Source organism: Bos indicus x Bos taurus, chromosome 11 (genome assembly GCF_003369695.1).
Source record: "Bos indicus x Bos taurus breed Angus x Brahman F1 hybrid chromosome 11, Bos_hybrid_MaternalHap_v2.0, whole genome shotgun sequence".
NCBI lineage: Eukaryota > Metazoa > Chordata > Mammalia > Artiodactyla > Bovidae > Bos > Bos indicus x Bos taurus.
The window spans coordinates 93,145,488-93,166,170 of NC_040086.1; the positions used below are offsets into that span (position 1 = coordinate 93,145,488).

Here is a 20,683-nt window from a genome sequence, read left to right on the forward strand (position 1 = left end):
ACAGGTTCCAACCATCACCACCTCTGGAAGGTAGAATAAGACTTGAAGCAGAATTCTGACTCCATTACTTTCTAGTTATAAGGTCTTGGGCAAGTTTAACATCTCAAATATAAAACAAGGCTCATAATATTTACAGTGAAGGATTATTAGGATACAGAGTGGGTTGGTGTGAAGGTAAGAGTAGGTACTTGGGTGTTTTCTCCCATTTAGGTCTGGATGGTGAAATATTATTCAGCCTGTGAAGTCTAGCCTGAGGTAATTTCTCAAAGAAGCAATTCCTCTGGCTCACTATCACTACCATTCACCCCATCATTTCCCTTCTGGAGTCTCCATATACCTTATACTAGAAAATAGCTCACTGAGCTGGTTATTCAGATTTATTTTTCCCATGTTCCACGCTGAGAGCTTCAAGAGAAAGGGCTAGTTTGTTTCACTGACATTCAACCTTACTGACCAGCACAGACAGGGAGTTAAAATTCATCAGTTGAGTCAATGAGTAAAACTATTCAAGGCCCAGTAAAAATGGTGTCTTGATCCACTGAGGCCATTCTCTGTTACATTCTGAGGTCCCCCTGGACAGTCTTCATACTTCTTTAATACACTATTTCAGAATCATTATTTGTGTATTTAGTCTATTTTCTCCACTAGATTGTGAACTGCTGGCATTATCTATGTCCTCATCTTCCATATAGAAAATACTCTACATTGAATGAATAAAGTGACTGATCGAATTAAGGAGTATTTCAACCTCCCTGGCCTATCTACTTCTTTCAGATCCTTACCAGTGATGAATGCATGAGGCAGGTGATTATTTAAATCTCAAAGAGTATCCTGGTAGCTTGGTGAAACCAAAAAATTTGCCAAGGAAGTCAAGGTAACTAAAATGCACTATAAACTTAATATTGATACTAAACAAACAACTTTTAAGGTGGACAAATAATTTTATTTTGTGCATGCAAATACATGTCAAGTACTGCAAACTTGTTCCATCAATTTTCTCTCAAACACTGGAAATCATGATGCTCTATTCTGTGAACAGCCAAAGCTAATATCTCTTCACTTCAGTGCTACAGCAAAAACACACAGAATTCACTCTTTGCTATTCACTATCATCACAACCCTCATTGTTCCATCTCTGCCCTCCCCCCATATACAGGCCTTATGAATCCTAGCCTTCCCCTGTTTAATCCTATTTCTATAGCACAAAGGGAAACATTACAATTTGGAAAATTCAAATTGAAATAAATGGAATAGAATTTATTCCCATATATATTCCCCATTTCATTGTACAGAATTATTTTAAATTATAGTTTTAAATAGAAGCTGAGTATATGCCTTAAAAATGAGCATTAAATCCATCTTAGAGATGGTGCCTGCTTTTTACATGATGGGTGTACACCATCTTTTAATTTCATTTACATTTCAATCGAACAATAGATTTGCAAAGAAAATGTCTAATACAGACGTAAAAATATTCACACTAGAGCTTCACAATCGGTTGTACAATTGACAAACAGGCCTCTTTTCCCAAACTTTCCAGCTAAGCAAATTTATAAAATGTAATCAATGCAACAAGAAAAAACATTTCTCTTTCACTTCCAGGGAAAAGAATATGCAATAAACAGTATAAATGCAGACAGCAGTTGCTGCAAGCTAACCACGATACTCCCAAGTGGCTGTACAGTGGATATGTGCAGTACAAATAAAAGCCACATGTGTTGTATCACAACTACAGTATAATTGTTTGCCCAGCTAAGAGAATGCATGCACTTCCATGCCTTGGGTTATAAAGTGAGGCCTAATTCTGGACAGATTGATGGAATATATGCAAATGACCTTGGCTTTTGGCAGTACTAAGTGCAGCCAGTGTCTGTGTTCCACTGGTTTAAGGAGATTTAAATTTTTTTATTTAAAAAAAGAAAAAAACTGCCAATTTCAGACTTCGGGGAATAACTGCTCTTGGAGTAAAAATAGGACTCCACTCAAATGTGGGGTGTTCTGATTGGTGGCCTTGACTCCTTGTATTCCCTTGCCAGCAAAGGAATACAAAGAAACCGCTAGTATAAAGGAATGACTAGCAAATTTATTCAATTTATTCAGAAGATGAGATACTCCTTGAGCATGTGCATTTGTGTTCTGCTTGCAGAAGGGGTTCTTATGTAGGAGTTACAGCAAGTGATCCCAACAACACTCTTCATTCACTAAGACACAAGGAAATTTCTTCCAGAAAAGCAATACACAGTTGCAAATGCAACTTTCCCCTTGAATGATTAGTCACCAATACTAGTGACAGTCTGCTCAGAAAATGAATCTAGCAACTAGGGAAGAAATATTCAGATTCAAAGCTGAAATCACATGCTCAATCTGATCATTACAAACTCCACGCCTGTTAACAAGACAACAAGGGCTTTAACATCTAAAATGTACAAGCAAGCTAGATGGTTTTTAAAACAAATTTTCAAATGTTTAAATGATCCCATTTTAAATTCCTACAAATTACTGTGCATCCTGTAATTTTCTCAAAGCAACATACAAAACTGAGATGTGCTTTATAAACTTAGAATCAACTTGAAATGTGAGTTGAAAGTGACCAGATCCACACAAATAGAAAATTTCATTTCTAGCATAGGAGGTTTCATTTATTATTCTGAGAGTAAACAGCTACTAGGAAAAGTATCAGTGCTACTGACCCACCGAAGTACCTCCTCTTAAAAATTACGATCCACAACTTTCACGCATGACGCTGGTTTATGAGATGGTATTGAAAGTCATGGCAGGAAAGCAAAGGAATCTGCTTTGTTCAGGTACCAACTAGACAAAATACTTCAGTAACTTTCTCAGGATTCATGAGGTGAGATGGGACCATAAGGAAAGAACTACTGATGCTACATCATAGTATCTGAATGAGGCACATGAACTTCAGAATGTGACTCAGAAGTTTTACAAAACACAAAAAGTCAAAACAAAACAAAAACCCCCCACCATTTTCCCACTTTTCAGACCTCAGACTACTTTTTCCTAATTAGACCACACACCACATATGCAGTTTAGTTGACATTACAAACTTCCTCTCCTATTGCTTTATATCTTTTGATTTCAAATATATGTACATCATGAACATGTTGGTAAAAGGGTCAAATGACAGGGAATAACCCCACTATAAAAGTCACACTCTAGGTCTGATTTGTGATTTTCTCCTCTATGATACCATTAGGTACCTTTCAGAAGAAGGATCAGATAAACTGCTCTTTCTTCTCAAGTGGCAGAGAACCAATGTCTTTACTACACATTTACTTCACGCCATGAGAAACAGAAGATGGTCACTACATAAAGGATGCAATACAGAATCATCCCTACACAGAAACAATTCCTATGCTGTTAGTGAGGAAGAGAGTAAGTTTTTAAGAACAAGGAATTATTGTTTTATGGGATCACCTGCTGCAAGACAAGCATTATTTTAATATAAGTGTTCTGAGACATACCAATAAAGTTGGCAGGTATATACATACACTGATGCAAATGTAATTTCACTGGACAAGTAGGCAAACACCTAAGCAGTTTATCCCAACCCCCTCCAGCAGAGCACAACCAAGTTTCAAAACTTCAATTTTAAAATTAAAAAGATAAGGTTAAATACACAAGATCAATTTATGTAGTATATATTCACCCTCAGAACGTGCTGAAGATGTTTTGCGTAGTTCTGTTGCACAGAGGGTTCTTTCCCTGAGGGCACATAAGGAGCTCTCAAACTGTTAATAGGTCTCTATTTTGTAACAAAATAGCAATTTTAAAATCTTAAAAAAAAATACATTACCTTCAACATGGAAGATCTCACTATTTAAATATCCATGAAATAGACATACTGGTTTGCATATCCTTTTTGGAAATACAAACAGCAAATAAAGTACATTGGAAGCATTTCAAATGTAATAAGCGCATATTTTATAGAAAGGTTCTGATATAAATTATATAACAATCACGTTCCTGTAATATCCTAGGCTAATTCATAATGTTGGAAATAAGTTAATGTAACATGGTTTAAAACTCTTGTTCCTATTCATTTCAGGTTACAGAGTGAAATAAATAAAATGTCTTTGCAGGGAAAGGGGCACTGGCCATGGCAAAAAGGTACAGTACTAACCAAAGGAAACTAAGTCAAGGCTACTGTGCTGTTATGCTACAAACAAACATCTTCATACATCTGAGTATTAAATAAATGTGTAAGATCTTCCATACTGACACCAGAATATCAAAACTACCCCTTTGTTTCTCAGGTATATTTACAACTTATCAGTCACCTTATGAGCATGTTCATTAAGACAGGTATCAAACACCAGTATTTACTCATTCTGATCAAGAAATTTCAGGGAAATGTCAACCCTCCCGCCCCTGGAAATGTGCACAAAACTTTTTATCAAAATCTTATCTGATACAATGCTGTGGTTTTGTAAAACAACTAAATAGCTCAGACGACCAATAACATGATCCTGTTTAAGCATCTTGCTAGCAGGAAAAGCCCTTACATACAGTACACCTGGTGAAAGATCAGCTTGGCTTAAAATATTCCAGTACAATTTTCAGAGTAAACAACTTCACAGAAGTTAATTAAAAAATAATAATAAAAGTCAAACTAATCTTAAAGAAATAAGGGGGGGGGGGGGGACAAAGACACAAACTATAGGTAAGATCACCAGGAAGGAATGCCCAGCTTTTGTTTTCAAATGTTGACTGAAATTTAGGTTTCAGTAAAATATCTCCCACAAATCTGGAGCACAGCTGGTTGAACATACTGCATACTTTCAGATGCCAAGTCAAAACACTTTTCAGTCACATTTTAGCAGGGCAGCAATCATTCATGTTTTTAAGTATGAATAAAGGTTAGCCAATATTCTATTATTACATGGTTCATAGTCTTATCAACCTAACAGAAAACAAAGAAAATTAAACCCCAACATGAAGTAACAATAAACAATATTTAACCAAGATAATGCAATGAACATCCAAATTAATTAAATTAAAAACCCAGCAATACCATCTTGTTAGTCAGTGCAAACGCTACATACAGGGTTTTCTCAAAAAGCTGAAAGCACCTGATTCTTTTGCCAAGTCATCAGATTCAATAATGTACAGGCTTAAATCTGCATTTTAAAAAACTGCCATTACATTAGTGCATAATTTATCAAAATTGTAAAAACGATTCTGCATAACTTAGGAGAATTTAATATCTAGTACATCAGCTGAAAGACTTAGGCACTTGGTTATATATTTAATTACTTACTTCAACAAGTAGCCTGTGTATAAATATTAACAAAGCAGAAACTATTCTTGAAAAATGGAAAACTGAAAAAAAAGTTAAATGCTACAGATAAAAGCACTGCACCACACTCCTACATATAATGCAGTAAAGAAACCTAGTATATAACCCTGTAAAATTCTATGGTAAGAACGTCTAACTCCACTCTTCAAAATTTAAAAAAAAAAAAAAAAAAGGAAAAAAAATCCATGCAAAGTCCCATGAAAAAGATAAATAAAGCAGCTGGAATGAGATGGAAACTTCTCTCAGTGAAACATAAAATAGAAATAAATAAGTTAATTAAGTCTACTTTCACTAGATGTATCATTGTAGGATCCTGCTAGTTTAATAACTGAGTTGTTAATTTTCTATAGAAGCCATTTAAAATAGGAAATGGCTCAGTTACTGCACCGGATTGCTACAAACTCATAAAAAGCTGCTTGAAGCTTAAGTTAAATGTCCAAATTCCAATCACTTCTGGAAAGTGAACGTGTTACCCTAGTAAAGTAAATTTTCTTTTTTTTCATAATGCTAATGCAAGAGGGCTTAAAGTATCAAAGAGTCCACAGGAAATGGATGCCCCCAGTAATATCTTTTTTTTAAAAAAAATATACATTATATAATATATATTATATATATAAAAAGCTAGTGTAAATGCTTCCATGGTATGGTCACAAATTTGAAAGATGAACCTCCTTTCAGCTATTAACCATCTTCCCATTTGCAACGGATTTTAAAAAGTCGTTTTTATCTTCAGACATAACATGAGTTTTCAGAATGAGGTTGCCAACACTGACAGATGTGGTGATGGGTAGGCCACTCGCATTGCTGATGGACACTGGGAGTGGCTGGCTAAAGCAAGAAGTTACCGGCAGAATTGTTTTTTGCTCTTCCCTGGGAGAAAATAAATGACATTGAAAACAAATTAGCTTTAAGCGAAAACTTTTAGGAGTAACCATGCATGCTGAATAAAAGCTATAACACACTTTAAGAGCCCCTAGAAACAGCATATCTTTTTTTTTAGTGACTAAAAAAAAATCCCATTTTTGAAAAATTATAATAAAAAATTAGAAGATTGGTTAGTTTAAGGCCAACAAACTATCAAGTTCAAGATAAACCCATATTTTTGGCAGTAATTATACTAACGATCGAGAATATCTTAACATGATTTTTTTAAAGGGAAACCCTTTATTTAGGTTTTAATTCTGCATTTTGTAGTTTTGATGCTTGCCTGTCAGACAGTGAAAGTATAACCTGATTGTTGTTCAGTCGCTAAGTCATGTCTGACTCTCTGTGACACCAAGAGCTGCAGCATGCCAGGCCTCCCTGTCCTTCACTATCTCCCTGAGTTTGCTTAAACTCATGTCCAGAGTCAGTGATGACATCCAACCATCTTATCCTTCTGATGCTCAAGTATAAAAATAAACATTGATCCCAATAAAAAGCAAGTTTGAGGCTACTAGCATGGAGCACTTTGACAGTTCAAATTTACCTCTGCTCTCCTAAAAATCCAGACTGACCAAATCATTGCCTTATTACTATGAGGTTTTCCCCTCATAGGATAAAATCAAAAATGAATTTAATGGTGTATCTATTTCTCTTTAAATATTCATGGCTTATGCCCAGTGGTTATGAATCTTACGTCTAACACTCACAGAATCACACGGTCTTCACCTAAACTCTGTCTCTTCTGCTCCAGAGGCTCCTCTTGGTGCTGCTGGACTGGATGCCCATTCTCTACTGCTGTTCCATTCAGCAACTGATCATTTTGAGAACTGATACCAAGCTGTATGTCCAGGATCTCCTACGCAAATAAAATGTTAATCCTTCGGGAGGAACATGTTGTGTACTTTAATTTCCAGTGGAGTAAAGCCTCCTGGATATCTAATTGTGGTACTTACTTCAATCTGTTCACCTTGTCCATCAGGTTCATCAGTATCAAGTGCTGACAGCTCTAACTCAATATCCCTATCAGGCTTAGTATCAGCTGCATCTTCTGTATAATCACTCTGTAATTAAGAAAAATACTGATTTCATATCTGTGGAAACTGGGGCTTCCCTTTTAAATGAAAATGCAAATCTCAATGACTGATATAAGAAAAGAAATCTGGGATTACAATTTTATTGCTACTGTTAAATTTTAAAAGCAATCATCTACCAGAAAAAGCCATGCTAAGTAATGGCATAAAATGCACTAAACAATGGATAAAACAACATGCAGCAGCAGCAAACAGCAAATATACCAGGGATGAGGCTGAGAGGGTCAGTGTCCTTACCTCTCCATTTCTCAGTTCAATTTCCTTACTTAGAAGATTTAATGTGAGGTGACGGCCTTCATCCAGGGAATTCCACTTCTGTTGCATAGCCAGAGCATTGGCCTCCCTCTGAAGAAGCAATGAGTTACTCTTGGCCTAGAGGGGAAAAAAAAAGAGAGTCAGGTTCCAGCCTTTAGCTTTTAAACATCATTCTTTTTTTAAAAATAAACTCAAAGCTGACTGACACAGAGCCTACCTGCTGAAGTTCAATGCTCAAAAGGTCTCCAGTACTGGAATGCTTTCTATGACCAGATAAATCGGTAACAATGAATCTGTCGCTTTAAAGAGAAATTTGTTTACTGTTACAAAATGAAGCAACTAAAGAAGTAATGACTATATAATAACTATATACTATATATGTTTTACATAACAGATCAACCCTGAAAGTTTCAATCATTATTCCAGATGTAAACTTTTTTCAGAAATTCATTATATAGTTAACACTAGCAAAACACAGTTCATGAATAACTGGGACTTTGATCTGTACTTTGGGAATATAGACAAGTCTGAGAATAGAGAATCCTAAAGAATTAAGAGCAACGTTACCGTTCAATATAATGTGCTGATGATGTAGCCTCATTACCATATGAACTCCACCTTGAATCAACAGCATTGACATAAGGTACATAATCTGTAGAAAGAAACAATGACCAGAAAAGTGAAAAATTAGATGCAGATGTGAATGTATACCTTCCCCCCAAAATCCACTTTTATCTAAGTAGCCATGCTCTCCTGGCTAAGCTGTTTAACTCTAGGTTTACAGTGGTTGTTAAATGGAGAGACATGTTCTATACCTAACAGAGTGAGGATTATAAAGCACAGTGCTAGACCATACCAGGTGAAGTACTAATGATATGGATTACCTGATACACTGATGGGCTTGGTTGCACTTCCTTGGGAAGCAGTGGCCTGGACAGGGTCCGTGGTATGGTAACCAGTACGGGAAGATCTAGAAATCGCACCCCATTTTGAGATGATGGGTCCATCACTAAAAGGAATTATTGGATCTTCTTCTTTTGTCCTTCTCTGAGTTTCAAATAAATGCACTCTTCTCTTAACATCCCCACTGTCCAGGTCCTGTATAAACAGAAGAAAATAAATAGATCGTGGGCAATTATTTCAGCTAATAATACAAGTAAAAGCTTTCAAAAAAAACATGAAATTAGGTTCTCTGGTAGATTTAATATTAACTGTATATCTCAGTCATAACCCAACATCTATTTTTAAAACACTATGTTCAAATAATTTAAACACTGAAAAAAATAAAATAAAATAAAATAAACACTGGCTGCAATTTATTTCAGACTTACCTAAATATATCTGCTGCTTACAGATGAGTTACTGTATATAGCAACAAAATGAAGACGAAAGCTTTCAATCATTCTAAAATTTGAATCAACATGCATAACCCTTGCCCCCCAAATCATACCATTAATACCGCATTTGAATTAGCAATCACATCTCTGGGCTCTGAATCAATGGCATTTATACAAGAACCGATGGTGCCACAAGACCAGGGAGAATAATGGGAAAGATGATCATCTTCAAATTTTGTGCCACTCACATTTTCAGAGAACTGGTTAAAAAAAGAACGAAAAATAAAAGCAAAGGCAATTGATAAGAAATTTAAATTACAAACTTGTAACTAATATAAAGTAACTATTATAGAATTCACAGCACTTTATAGTGAATAATTAAACATTCAATAACTAATATAAAAACTGTAAAAAGTTATAAATAGTACGTATTTATATTACATCTTAACAGAAACAGAATGCCTTCTCTTTTTCACTTTGTCCTTTAAGAATTCATAAGGAACCCCAGAGTGACACTACCCAGAATAAAAAACAATTTACAGCATGCCTCTAACATGGTACAAAGTGCTCCAAAAAATGAAAAAAAAGCAAAAAAAACACACACATACATAAACACATACATAGAAATACATTTTCGTATTAAGCAAGTGGCAACACTCTTCTCAAGATGGTTAGCTGCTTTGAAGAAGTCTAATTTTGATGAGATAAATTTGGATCGGGATTGGTTCAAGATGGCAGAGTAGAAGGACATGCGCTCATCTCCTCCTGCGAGAGCACTGAAATTGCAACTAGGTGTTAAACAAACATCGACTGGAGGATGCTAGAACCCATGAAAAAAAGATACCTGACACGTCCAAAGACAAAGGAGAAACCACACTGATGTGGTAGGAAGGGTACAATCACAATGAAACCAAATCCCATACCAGCCAGATGAGTGACCCACAAACTGGTTAACAATAATACCAAAGAAGTTCTCCCACTATTGTGAAGATTCTGAGCCCCAGGTCAGGCTTCCCAGCCTGGGGATCTGACAAAGGGACTGGGAAGATGAATTTAAAAATTCAAATTTATGGATGGAAAAATATGCTATCTAGGATTTTTAAAAAAATATGTCTATTTTAAAAATTCAACAGTTACGGATGGAAAAATATGATGTCTAGGATTACTTCCAGGATTATTTCAAAATAAATCAGTAGGAAGAAGGGCTACAAATGAAACAAGATTGGCTGAGTTGATAACTGTATAATGGATACATGAAGTTTATTACTATTCTCTTTTTGCATATGTTGAAATTTTGCAAATTTAATGAAAAGGTTAGAAAAAAAAATTATATTAGTATATCTAGGGATAGGGAATAAACCAGATGAATCAAAGAAAAATTAACGGTTTGCTCTAAATATAACAGTATGGAAAACAGGGTACATTAAAACAATCCTGGTACAAAACCTGTCTTGAAATGATAAGAACAATACTTAACAGTGATTTAAAACACCATGAATAATAGTCATTTCTGCACTTATTGTGAAGTAGGGAAGAAACGCCTCAGACAGACCAGAATTCAAATCCAAGCTATTTATAGGCTCGATTTATTACTTGGGCAAATTACTTAACTTCTCTGAGTAGGATTCCTAACCTATAAAATATGGGTAATACCTGCCCCCTAAGGATTTTGTAAGAATTAAATAACATGTAAATGCTTAGCACAGTGCCTGGCCACGTAAGTGCTCAATAAATGGTGGGTATAAATCTTATTTATCAATAAAATCTATAAAAATAAGGAGAACTATAGTGCTGGAAAGACTTGAATTCTTGGTGGAAAAGGACTGTGATTTGTTAGCAGTCTTCAGTGTCACAATGCCTGGCCATAGAGCTTACATACTCAATGTTTATTGAATTAAACTCAACTGCCACCAAACCAATGCAAAATATCCAACACAGCTATCCCTAGCTTGAATGAGTGCTCTGAAGTCAGTCGTCTGACCTGTCCCTGCAACATCAAGTGATTAAAACCTTTCTTTCTTACATCAGTGCGAAAGTCTACACTGAATAGAGGAGAAGGTGGTGTTGGTGACTGTGTTGCCACAGGAAGAGTTGAAGAGACAAGAGGTGCTTTCTGAGTGTGGTACTGTGCCCACTGCTCTGGCTTTCTTCTTATCTGCTCCTCGCAACTGGTCTTCAAATGACCACAAGGTTCCTAAGGGGGGACAAAAGAAACAATCTTAATCATCTAGGGAGCAGTAAATAAATTTAACTATGCTCTGTGGAAATAATGTGAACATTTATTATACTGTTGGGACAAAAAAGAATACAGAAGGGAAGTCCCCCTAGCCTATTCTCCATACACTTAAATGAAAGGGTTTAAATAATGTTAAGAGTAAAATCTGAGCACTCACTTTTCTGGTTTAGGAAAATCGTATGTATATATGTGGGGATAGTAAAAAACAGGCCCTGTCTTTGTATCTTGAAGATTTCTTTTTACTTTCTGATCACTTTCGTATCCAAACATAACATTTATTGAGCATGTATATGCATCAGGTCCAAGTCTAAGAGCTTTTTCTGATTTAATCCTCACAACAGCCTTATGAGGTAGGTACTACTATTATTTCCATCAAAAGTGAAAAAACTGACATAGAGAAGTCAAGTAAATTCCATTAAGTTACACAATTAGTAAGTGAAGGAGCCAGGATATACCCAAATGTTGTAACATCAGACACTAGACTCTTAACCACTGTGCTGTACTAGCTAGCATTCCTAGTTCCATTATCACTTACCCTTGGTAAAGGCACAGTTGTCCTTGGCTCACTTGGTGGCTGACAAGCCACTGAATAATACCCATCTAATGAGTTATATCTTTCCCGCAAAGACGTCTGATACACTGACGAGTGCATCACATCCATTGGAGGTAAAGAATTGCTTCTAATAATGTCATCTCGTTGGTACATAGGTGGGCGCCAGATGCGCCTGCTGTCGTACACAGGAGCATACATTCCAGAAGGTACTGGGGGAACTGGTCCATACGGCTGCGGAGGAGGAGGTTGGTAAGGAGAAGAATTCATTCGATCTCGAGGGGAAAATGTACTGTAATGATCGGCATATGGCATGGAAGCAGGTGGGAGGGAGGACTCTGGAACATTATTGGACCTCACAAAGCGAGGAACACAGGGAGCCACACCAGCTGGTACCGTTGGAGGTGGTGGGTAGTATCCTTGAAAATTGGAAAGAGGAATATTTAATGTAATTTTAGTAATATTTAACATCTTATAATGGTTTAAGTCTAAAGCAGCCTTTAATGTGGGAAAATAACATAAGTTTTGAATTTTAGTTACCCCTGGATTACAAAGATACTACATGCTTTCAAGACACCACTATATCAAAATCCTTAACATTCAACATTTTGTTAAACTGCTCCTTAAAAACATACAATGAACTATTAACAGATGCCTGGTAAATTTCCTTCGAGGGCCACAGGTTTTGGTTTAAGTAATTAGTTAGATCATTGATTCTTAATCTTTTGGGGAGCAGAGTTTAAAGACATCCTTCTTAATCCATATAAGCTGTGTGCTGTCCTTTCAAAATTATACTTTAAGTGTATATACACCAAACACTTAGTATATTATTTCTGAGGATATACAAAACTCACTAAAGCTCATCATGAACCCCATATTTGATTCATAGGACTGAGAAATATTAAAACTATTGGTAGGTAGAATCATAGATTCTTAAGACAGGAAGAAAATTTAAGGGTCATACAGTCCAAAGGATTAATTTTTTTAATGTAGATATTCTAGATAGCTATAAATGACTCAATGATTTACTACAACAAATGTTATATTGTAGTTTCTTTTTCTTAGAATTATCTAAAATCACTTACCAGTCTGTGGGTACTGTGGGACTTCAAAGGGTATCTGAGTCCTTGGATCTTGAAAATACTGAATGTTTTCAGAATGCTGAGGATATACTGGTACTCTAGTGATAAATGGGCTGGATTTTGGAGGCACAGAATTCAGCTCTGTTCCAGCACTAGTGGGCCCAGCTGAGGTAGCCGCTACATTACTTACAGGAGTCTTGGGTGGAGAGCCAATTTTACTAGAGGAAAAATTTAACAAATGGAAATGATACATCACTGCCTATGTCCGTTAAGTCTTCATCATTAGGAATTTTTCATAAAATTATATAGTGACCATTGACAGACAATGCTTCAGGTTTTTCAGGTGACAAATAAGGCAATGAATTTTACTGCTACCTTCTACTATTAGTTCACAAGATTATAGTAAAAGATATCATATTTTGGTGAGGGTGAAAAAAAAAAACACAAATTCCAGGTAGGACTGTTCTATTAAGAGTTAAGATTAATTGAAATGTAAACTCAATGAAGAAAGGCGATTTTCGTCCATTTTGTTAACTGCTATATCCCTAGGACTGTAAACGTTTGTGGCATATAGAAGGCACTCAGTAGTATTTGTTGGACAAATGGAAAAGTTCCTGCCACACAGTAGGTAGTCAGTAAATATCTGCTGGACAAACAGAATACCAATAAAATGGTATTACTCATTAAACTGATGAAAAACACATAAGCTTTCTTTTATTAAAAAAAAAGAAAACACAAATGACTTTTTGTTGAGTCACCACGCAATCACTTCCAGAGGATCTTACCGTGGCTTCTTACATCCTCTGAAGAAGTCAAACTCTGGCAGAGAGAAGATATGTGGTGGTAACTGAAGAAAAAGATCTTGTTAATGATGCAGGAATTCAATACACTGCATCTCAAACTAAAGAAGCCCTTATTAAAGCAACAGTTTTATAAACAACAAGGAATATGGGGTGCCTTTAAGTCTAGCTGAGATTAATCTAGAAGATGCTTACTTTTATGTGTATTTGTGTATCAAAATGTAGAAAATAACTAAGAAATTGTAGATAAGAATAGTAAGTACAAACAGCTTAGACGTTAAAGGTATTTTAGTGCTGGGCTTACTCTTTGAAGTTCAATAAAGGCAAGAAGGAAAATAATTAGGATTTCCTCATAACAACAGTAAGTCAATTCAGTCACTCAGTCGGGTCCGATTCTTTGTGACCCCATGGAATGCAGCACGTCAGGCTTCCCTGTCCATCACCAACTCCAGGAGCTTACTCAAACCCATGTCCATTGAGTCGGCGATGCCATGCAACCATCTCATCCTCTGTCGTCCCCTTCTCCTCCTGCCCTCGATCTTTCCCATCATCAGGGTCTTTTCAAATGAGTCAGTTCTCTGGATCAGGTGGCCAACGTTTTGGAGCTTCAGCTTCAGCATCAGACCTTCCAATGAATACTCAGGATTGATCTCCTTTAGGATGGACTAGTTGGATCTCCCTGCGGTCCAAGTGACTCTCTAGAGTTTTCTCCAACACCACAGATCAAAAGCATCAATTCTTTGGCGCTCATCTTTCTCTATAGTCCAACTCTTACATCCATACATGACTACTGGAAAACCATAGCTTTGAAAAGACGGACATTCGTTGGCAAAGTAATATCTTTAATATCTCTGCTTTTTAATATGCTGTATAGGTTGGTCATAACTTTCCTTCCAAGGAGCAAGAGTCTTTTAATTTCATGGCTGCAGTCACCATCTGCAGTGATTTTGGAGCCCAAAAAATAGTCTGTCACTGTTTCCATTGTTTCCCCATCTATTTCCCATGAAGTGATGGGACCAGATGCCATGGTTTTAGTTTTCTGAATGTTAAGTTTTAAGCCAACTATTTCTCTCTCCTCCTTCACTTTCATCAAGAGGATCTTTAGTTCTTCGCTTTCTGCTGTAAGGGTGGTATCATCTGCATATCTGAGGTTATTGGTATTTCTCGCAGCAATCTTGATACCAGCTTGTGCTTCATCCAGCCTGGCATCACGCATGATGTATTTTGCATATAAATTAACTAAGCACGGTGACAAAATACAGCCTTGACGTACTCCTTCCCTGATTTGGAACCAGTCTGTTGTTCCATGTCCAGTTCTAACTGTTGCTTCTTGACCCGCATACAGATTTCTCAGGAGGCAGGTGAAGTGGCCTGGTATTTCCATCTCTTTAAAAATTTTCCACAGTTTGTTTTAATGTACACAGCAATTACTAAGCTTATTCTAGGCAATATGCTAAGTGCTTTACACAGATTATCTGCTTTTCCGTATCAGAATGTCACATACCATAAAATCTGGATAAGTACTTTTTGAATGGCAAAGTCTTAGACTGCAGGAAAAAGGCACTCAAATTCATGACAAGGTTCAAGTTCAGGTAAGTTCAGTCATGCAGTCATGTCTGACTCTTTGCGACCCCATGGACTGCAGCATGCCAGACTTCCCTGTCCATCACCAACTCCCGGAGCTTACACAAACTCATGTCCATTGAGTTGGTGATGCAACCATCTCATCCTTTGTCATCCCCTTCTCCTCCCACCTTCAATCTTTCCCAGCATCAGAGTCTTTTCAAATGGGTCAGTTCTCCACATCAGGTGGCCAAAGTTTTGGAGTTTCAGCTTCAACATCAGGCCTTCCAATGAATATTCAGGACTGATTTCCCTTAGGATGGACTAGTTGGATCTCCTTGCAGTCCAAGGGATTCTCAAAAGTCTTCTCCAACACCACAGTTCAAAAGCATCAATTCTTTGGCGCTCAGCTTTCTTCACAGTCCAACTCTCACATCCATATACGATTACTGGAAAAACCATACCTTTGACTAGATGGACCTTCGTTGGCAAAGTAATGTCTCTGCTTTTTAATATGCTGTATAGGTTGGTCATAACTTTTCTTCCAAGGAGCAAGCGTCTTTTAATTTCATGGCTGCAATCACCATCTGCAGTGATTCTGGAGCCCAAAATATAAAGTCTGTCACTGTTTCCCCATCTATTTGCCATGAAGTAATGGAACCGGATGCCATGATCTTAGTTTCCTGAATGTTGAGTTTTAAGCCAACATTTTCACTCTCCTTTCACCTTCATCAAGAGGCTCTTTAGTTCTTTGCTTTCTGCCATAAGGGTGGTGTCATCTGCATATCTGAGGTTAATGATATTTCTCCTGGCAATCTTGATTCCAGCTTGTGCTTCATCCAGCCTGGCATTTCACATGATGTACTCTGCATGTAAGTTAAATAACCAGGGTGACAATATCCAGCCTTGAAATACTCCTTTCCCAATTTGGAACCAGTCTTGTTCCATGTCCAGTTCTAACTGTTGCCTCTTGAACCGCATACAGATTTCTCAGGAGGTAGGTAAGGTGGTCTATTATTCCCATCTCTTTAAGAATTTTCCACAGTTTGCTGGATCCACACAGTCAAAGGCTTTGACGTTGTCAATGAAGCAGAAGTAGACATTTTTCTGAAACTCTCATCTCTGGTTCCTCTACTTTTTCTAAATCCAGCTTGAAAAATCTGGTAGTTCACAGTTCACATACTGTTGAAGTACGGCTTGGAGAATTTTGAACATTACTTTGCTAGCATGTGAGATGAGTGCAACTGTGTGTTAGTTTGAACATTCTTTAGCATTGTCTTTTTTGGGGATTGGAATGAAAACTGACCTTTTCCAGTCCTGTGGGCACTGCTGAGTTTTCCAAATTTGCTGGCATATTGAGTGCAGCACTGTAACAGCATCATCTTTTAGGATTGAAAAAGCTCAACTGGAATTCCATCACCTCCACTAGCTTTGTTCATAGTGATGCTTTCTAAGGCCCACTTGACTTTGCATTCCAGGATGTCTGGTTCTAGATGACAAGGTTCAAAGCCATATGAAATCATGCAAGCTATCCCAAAAATTCAGATTTAAGGAAAAAATCTAACTTTCCATCTCATTCTGGCCAGATAGCTAGATTACTATAGCTACACTCTAGATGAATTTCAGGATTCCAGGCCCTCCTTCACAGTAGACCCTCCTCAGTTCACTTCAGTTGCTCAGTTGTGTCCGACTCTGGCCTCCCTGTCCATCACCAACTCCCAGAGCTGGCTCAAACTCATGTCCATCGAGTCAGTGATGCCATGTAACCATCTCATCCTCTGTCATCCCCCTTTCCCTGCCTTCAATCTTTCCCAGCATCAGGGTCTTTTCCAATGAATCAGTTCTTCACATCATGTGGCCAAAGTATTGGAGTTTCAGCTTCAGCATCAGTCCTTCCAATGAATATTCAGGACTGACTTCCTTTAGGACTGACTGGTTTGATATCCTTGCAGTCCCTCTTACCTACATGCTTTTGTCTGAGCTGCTTTTTCCATTGACAAGACCCTTCCTTCCTAACTAGTCATAGTTTTGGAATAGTTCAGGTGTCATCACCTTACTGCTAAAAAATTTTCCACAATTAACCTCAGACAGAATTATTGCTATTTTTCGTGTTTTAGTTAACACTTGGAACCCAACTCTGCTGCAGTACCTTTCAGCATATATTGTATCTGTTCATATCTGTTTCCCAAGCTACACTGGAAGACACTGAGAGGTAGGGAGTATATTTAGTTCATTTTCATTAACTATGCTAACTGGTCTGATATGTAGCACAGAGCAGAAGATTTACAATTTTTGAATCAATGAATAAATGATTTACTTAGATTTTCTTATTTTTGAAAGTTTTTAAACACTGAGATATAATTTACACTTACAAAGTGTACAATTCAGTGATTTCTGGTATATTCCCAAGGTTGTGCAACCATCACCATTATCTTATTCTGTAGAAGCATTTTCATCACCTCTCAAAGAAACCTGTATTCATTAGCATCTATTTCCCATTCCCTTGTTCCCCCAGCCACAGCCTCTAGCAACTACTTATCTACTTTCTGTCTCCTATGGATTTGCCTATTCTGGACATTCACATAAACGGAATTCTACCATAATGGCTTTTGCATCTAGCTTCTTTCACTTAACATAATGTTTTCAAGGTTCATCCATATTGTAATACGTACTAGTACATTAGTCTTTCATGGTTGAGTGACATTATGGTTTTACAACTTTACCTTGCCAAAATCTTTCAAAAGCTCATTTCCTTAGCATGTTTAACACAAGGCATCCATTATCTGGTGCCAAGGTACACATCTAAATTTTCTTCCAATACTTCTCCCAGCAATATAATATTTCCCTGTTCTTTGATCCAACTGCAATATTGCTTCACTTATGTAAATGCTGTCTTCCCCATTATGTCATAAGTTTCTTAAAGGCACAGATATACATCTCATGTATTTTCAAGAGTGCCAAAAGCAGAGCTCAGAATTAGTGTATAAGCAACATTTGCTAAACTAGACAATGTTCTCTATCTCTTCCAAGACCTCTCTGAGGGAAGACCATCAGATCAGATAAGATCAGTCGCTCAGTGGTGTCTGACTCTTTGCGACCCCATGAATCGCAGCACGCCAGGCCTCCCTGTTCAACACCAACTCCCAGAGGTCACTCAGACTCACGTCCATCAAGTCAGTGATGCCATCCAGCCATCTCATCCTCTGTCGTCCCTTTCTCCTCCTGCCCCCAATCCTTCCCAGTATCAGAGTCTTTTCCAAGGAGTCAACTCTTCGCATGAGGTGGCCAAAGTACTGGAGTTTCAGCTTCAGCATCATTCCCTCCAAAGAAATCCCAGGGCTGATCTCCTTCAGAATAGACTGGTTGGATCTCCTTGCAGTCCAAGGGACTCTCAAGACTCTTCTCCAACACCACAGTTCAAGAGCATCAATTCTTCGGCACTCAGCCCTCTTCACAGTCCAACTTTCACATCCATACATGACCACAGGAAAAACCATAGCCTTGACTAGACGAACCTTTGTTGGCAAAGTAATGTCTCTGCTTTTGAACATGCTATCTAGGTTGGTCATAACTTTCCTTCCAAGGAGTAAGCGTCTTTTAATTTCATGGCTGCAGTCACCATCTGCAGTGATTTTGGAGCCCCCCAAAATGAAGTCTGACACTGTTTCCACTGTTTCTCCATCTATTTCCCATGAAGTGATGGGACCGGATGCCATGATCTTCATTTTCTGAATGTTGAGCTTTAAGCCAACTTTTTCACTCTCCACTTTCGCTTTCATCAAGAGGCTCTTTAGTTCCTCTTTACTTTCTGCCATAAGGGTGGTGGCATCTGCATATCTGAGGTTATTGATATTTCTCCCGGCAATCTTGATTCCAGCTTGTGTTTCTTCCAGTCCTGCGTTTCTCATGATGTACTCTGCATAGAAGTTAAATAAGCAGGGTGACAATATACAGCCTTGACATACTCCTTTTTCTATTTGGAACCAGTCTGTTGTTCCATGTCCAGTTCTAACTGTTGCTTCCTGACCTGCATACAAATTTCTCAAGAGGCAGGTCAGGTGGTCTGGTATTCCCATCTCTTTCAGAATTTTCCACAGTTTATTCTGATCCACACAGTCAAAGGCTTTGGCATAGTCAATAAAGCAGAAATAGATGCTTTTCTGGAACTCTCTTGCTTTTCCATGATCCAGCGGATGTTGGCACTTTGATCTCTGGTTCCTCTGCCTTTTCTAAAACCAGCTTGAACATCTGGAAGTTCACAGTTCACATATTGCTGAAGCCGGCTTGGAGAATTTTGAGCATTACTTTACTAGCGTGCGAGATGAGTGTAATTGTGCGGTAGTTTGAGCATTCTTTGGCATTGCCTTTCTTTGGGATTGGAATGAAAACTGACCTTTTCCAGTCCTGCGGCCACTGCTGAGTTTTCCAAATTTGCTGGCATATTGAGTGCAGCACTTTCACAGCATCATCTTTCAGGATTTGAAAGAGCTCAACTGGAATTCCATCACCTCCACTAGCTTTGTTCCTAGTAATGCTTTCTAAGGCCCACTTGACTTCACACTCCAGGATGTCTGGCTCTAGGTCAGTGATCACACCATCGTGATTATCTGCGTCATGAAGATCTTTTTTGTACAGTTCTTCTGTGTATTCTTGCCATCTCTTCTTAATATCTTCTGCTTCTGTTAGGTCCATACCATTTCTGTCCTTTATCGAGCCCATCTTTGCATGAAATGTTCCTTTGGTATCTCTGATTTTCTTGACGAGATCTCTAGTCTTTCCCATTCTGTTGTTTTCCTCTATTTCTTTGCATTGATCACTGAAGAAGACTTTCTCATCTCTTCTTGCTATTCTTTGGAACTCTGCATTCACATGTTTATATTTTTCCTTTTCTCCTTTGCTTTTCGCTTCTCTTCTTTTCACAGCTATTTGTAAGGCCTCCCCAGACAGCCATTTTGCTTTTTTGCATTTCTTTTCCATGGGGATGGTCTTGATCCCTGTCTCCTGTACAATGTCACGAACCTCATTCCATAGTTCATCAGGCACTCTATCTATCAGATCTAGGCCCTTAAATCTATTTCTCACTTCCACTGTATAATCATAAGGGATTTGATTTAGGTCATACCGGAATGGTCTAGTGGTTTTCCCTACTTTCTTCAATTTCAGTCTGAATTTGGCAATAAGGAGTTCATGGTCTCAGCCACAGTCAGCTCCTGGTCTTGTTTTTGCTGACTGTATAGAGCTTCTCCATCTTTGGCTGCAAAGAATAGAATCAATCTGATTTCGGTGTTGACCATCTGGTGATGTCCATGTATAGAGTCTTCTCTTGTGTTGTGGGAAGAGGGTGTTTGTTATGACCAGTGCATTTTCTTGGCAAAACTCTTTTAGTGTTTGCCCTGCTTCATTGCGTATTCCAAGGCCAAATTTGCCTGTTACTTCAGGTGTTTCTTGACTTCCTACTTTTGCATTCCAGTCCCCTATAATGAAAAAGACATCTTTTTTGGGTGTTAGTTCTAAAAGGTCTTGTAGGT

General features: G+C 37.7%; 1 protein-coding gene across 5 annotated transcripts in view; it reads right to left on the reverse strand.

Moving 5' to 3' along the window:
* Positions 1-921: 921 nt before the first annotated feature.
* RC3H2 (ring finger and CCCH-type domains 2) overlaps positions 922-20,683 on the reverse strand; it is a 59,731-nt gene continuing 39,969 nt past the window's right edge. For 2 of the 5 annotated variants that reach the window (XM_027556200.1, XM_027556203.1), the window contains 11 exons: positions 12,796-13,010; positions 11,696-12,129; positions 10,948-11,118; positions 9,038-9,184; positions 8,472-8,685; positions 8,155-8,239; positions 7,805-7,886; positions 7,570-7,704; positions 7,195-7,302; positions 6,949-7,097; positions 922-6,187 (listed from right to left, as the gene is read on the reverse strand). In XM_027556200.1, the coding sequence (XP_027412001.1) occupies positions 5,992-6,187; positions 6,949-7,097; positions 7,195-7,302; positions 7,570-7,704; positions 7,805-7,886; positions 8,155-8,239; positions 8,472-8,685; positions 9,038-9,184; positions 10,948-11,118; positions 11,696-12,129; positions 12,796-13,010 (1,936 nt within the window). In that variant the 3' untranslated portion in view covers positions 922-5,991. Of the gene's footprint in view, positions 6,188-6,948; positions 7,120-7,194; positions 7,303-7,569; positions 7,705-7,804; positions 7,887-8,154; positions 8,240-8,471; positions 8,686-9,037; positions 9,185-10,947; positions 11,119-11,695; positions 12,130-12,795; positions 13,011-20,683 lie in introns of those variants that run through there. The other 3 variants (XM_027556202.1, XM_027556201.1, XM_027556204.1) reach the window with 3 other exon arrangements.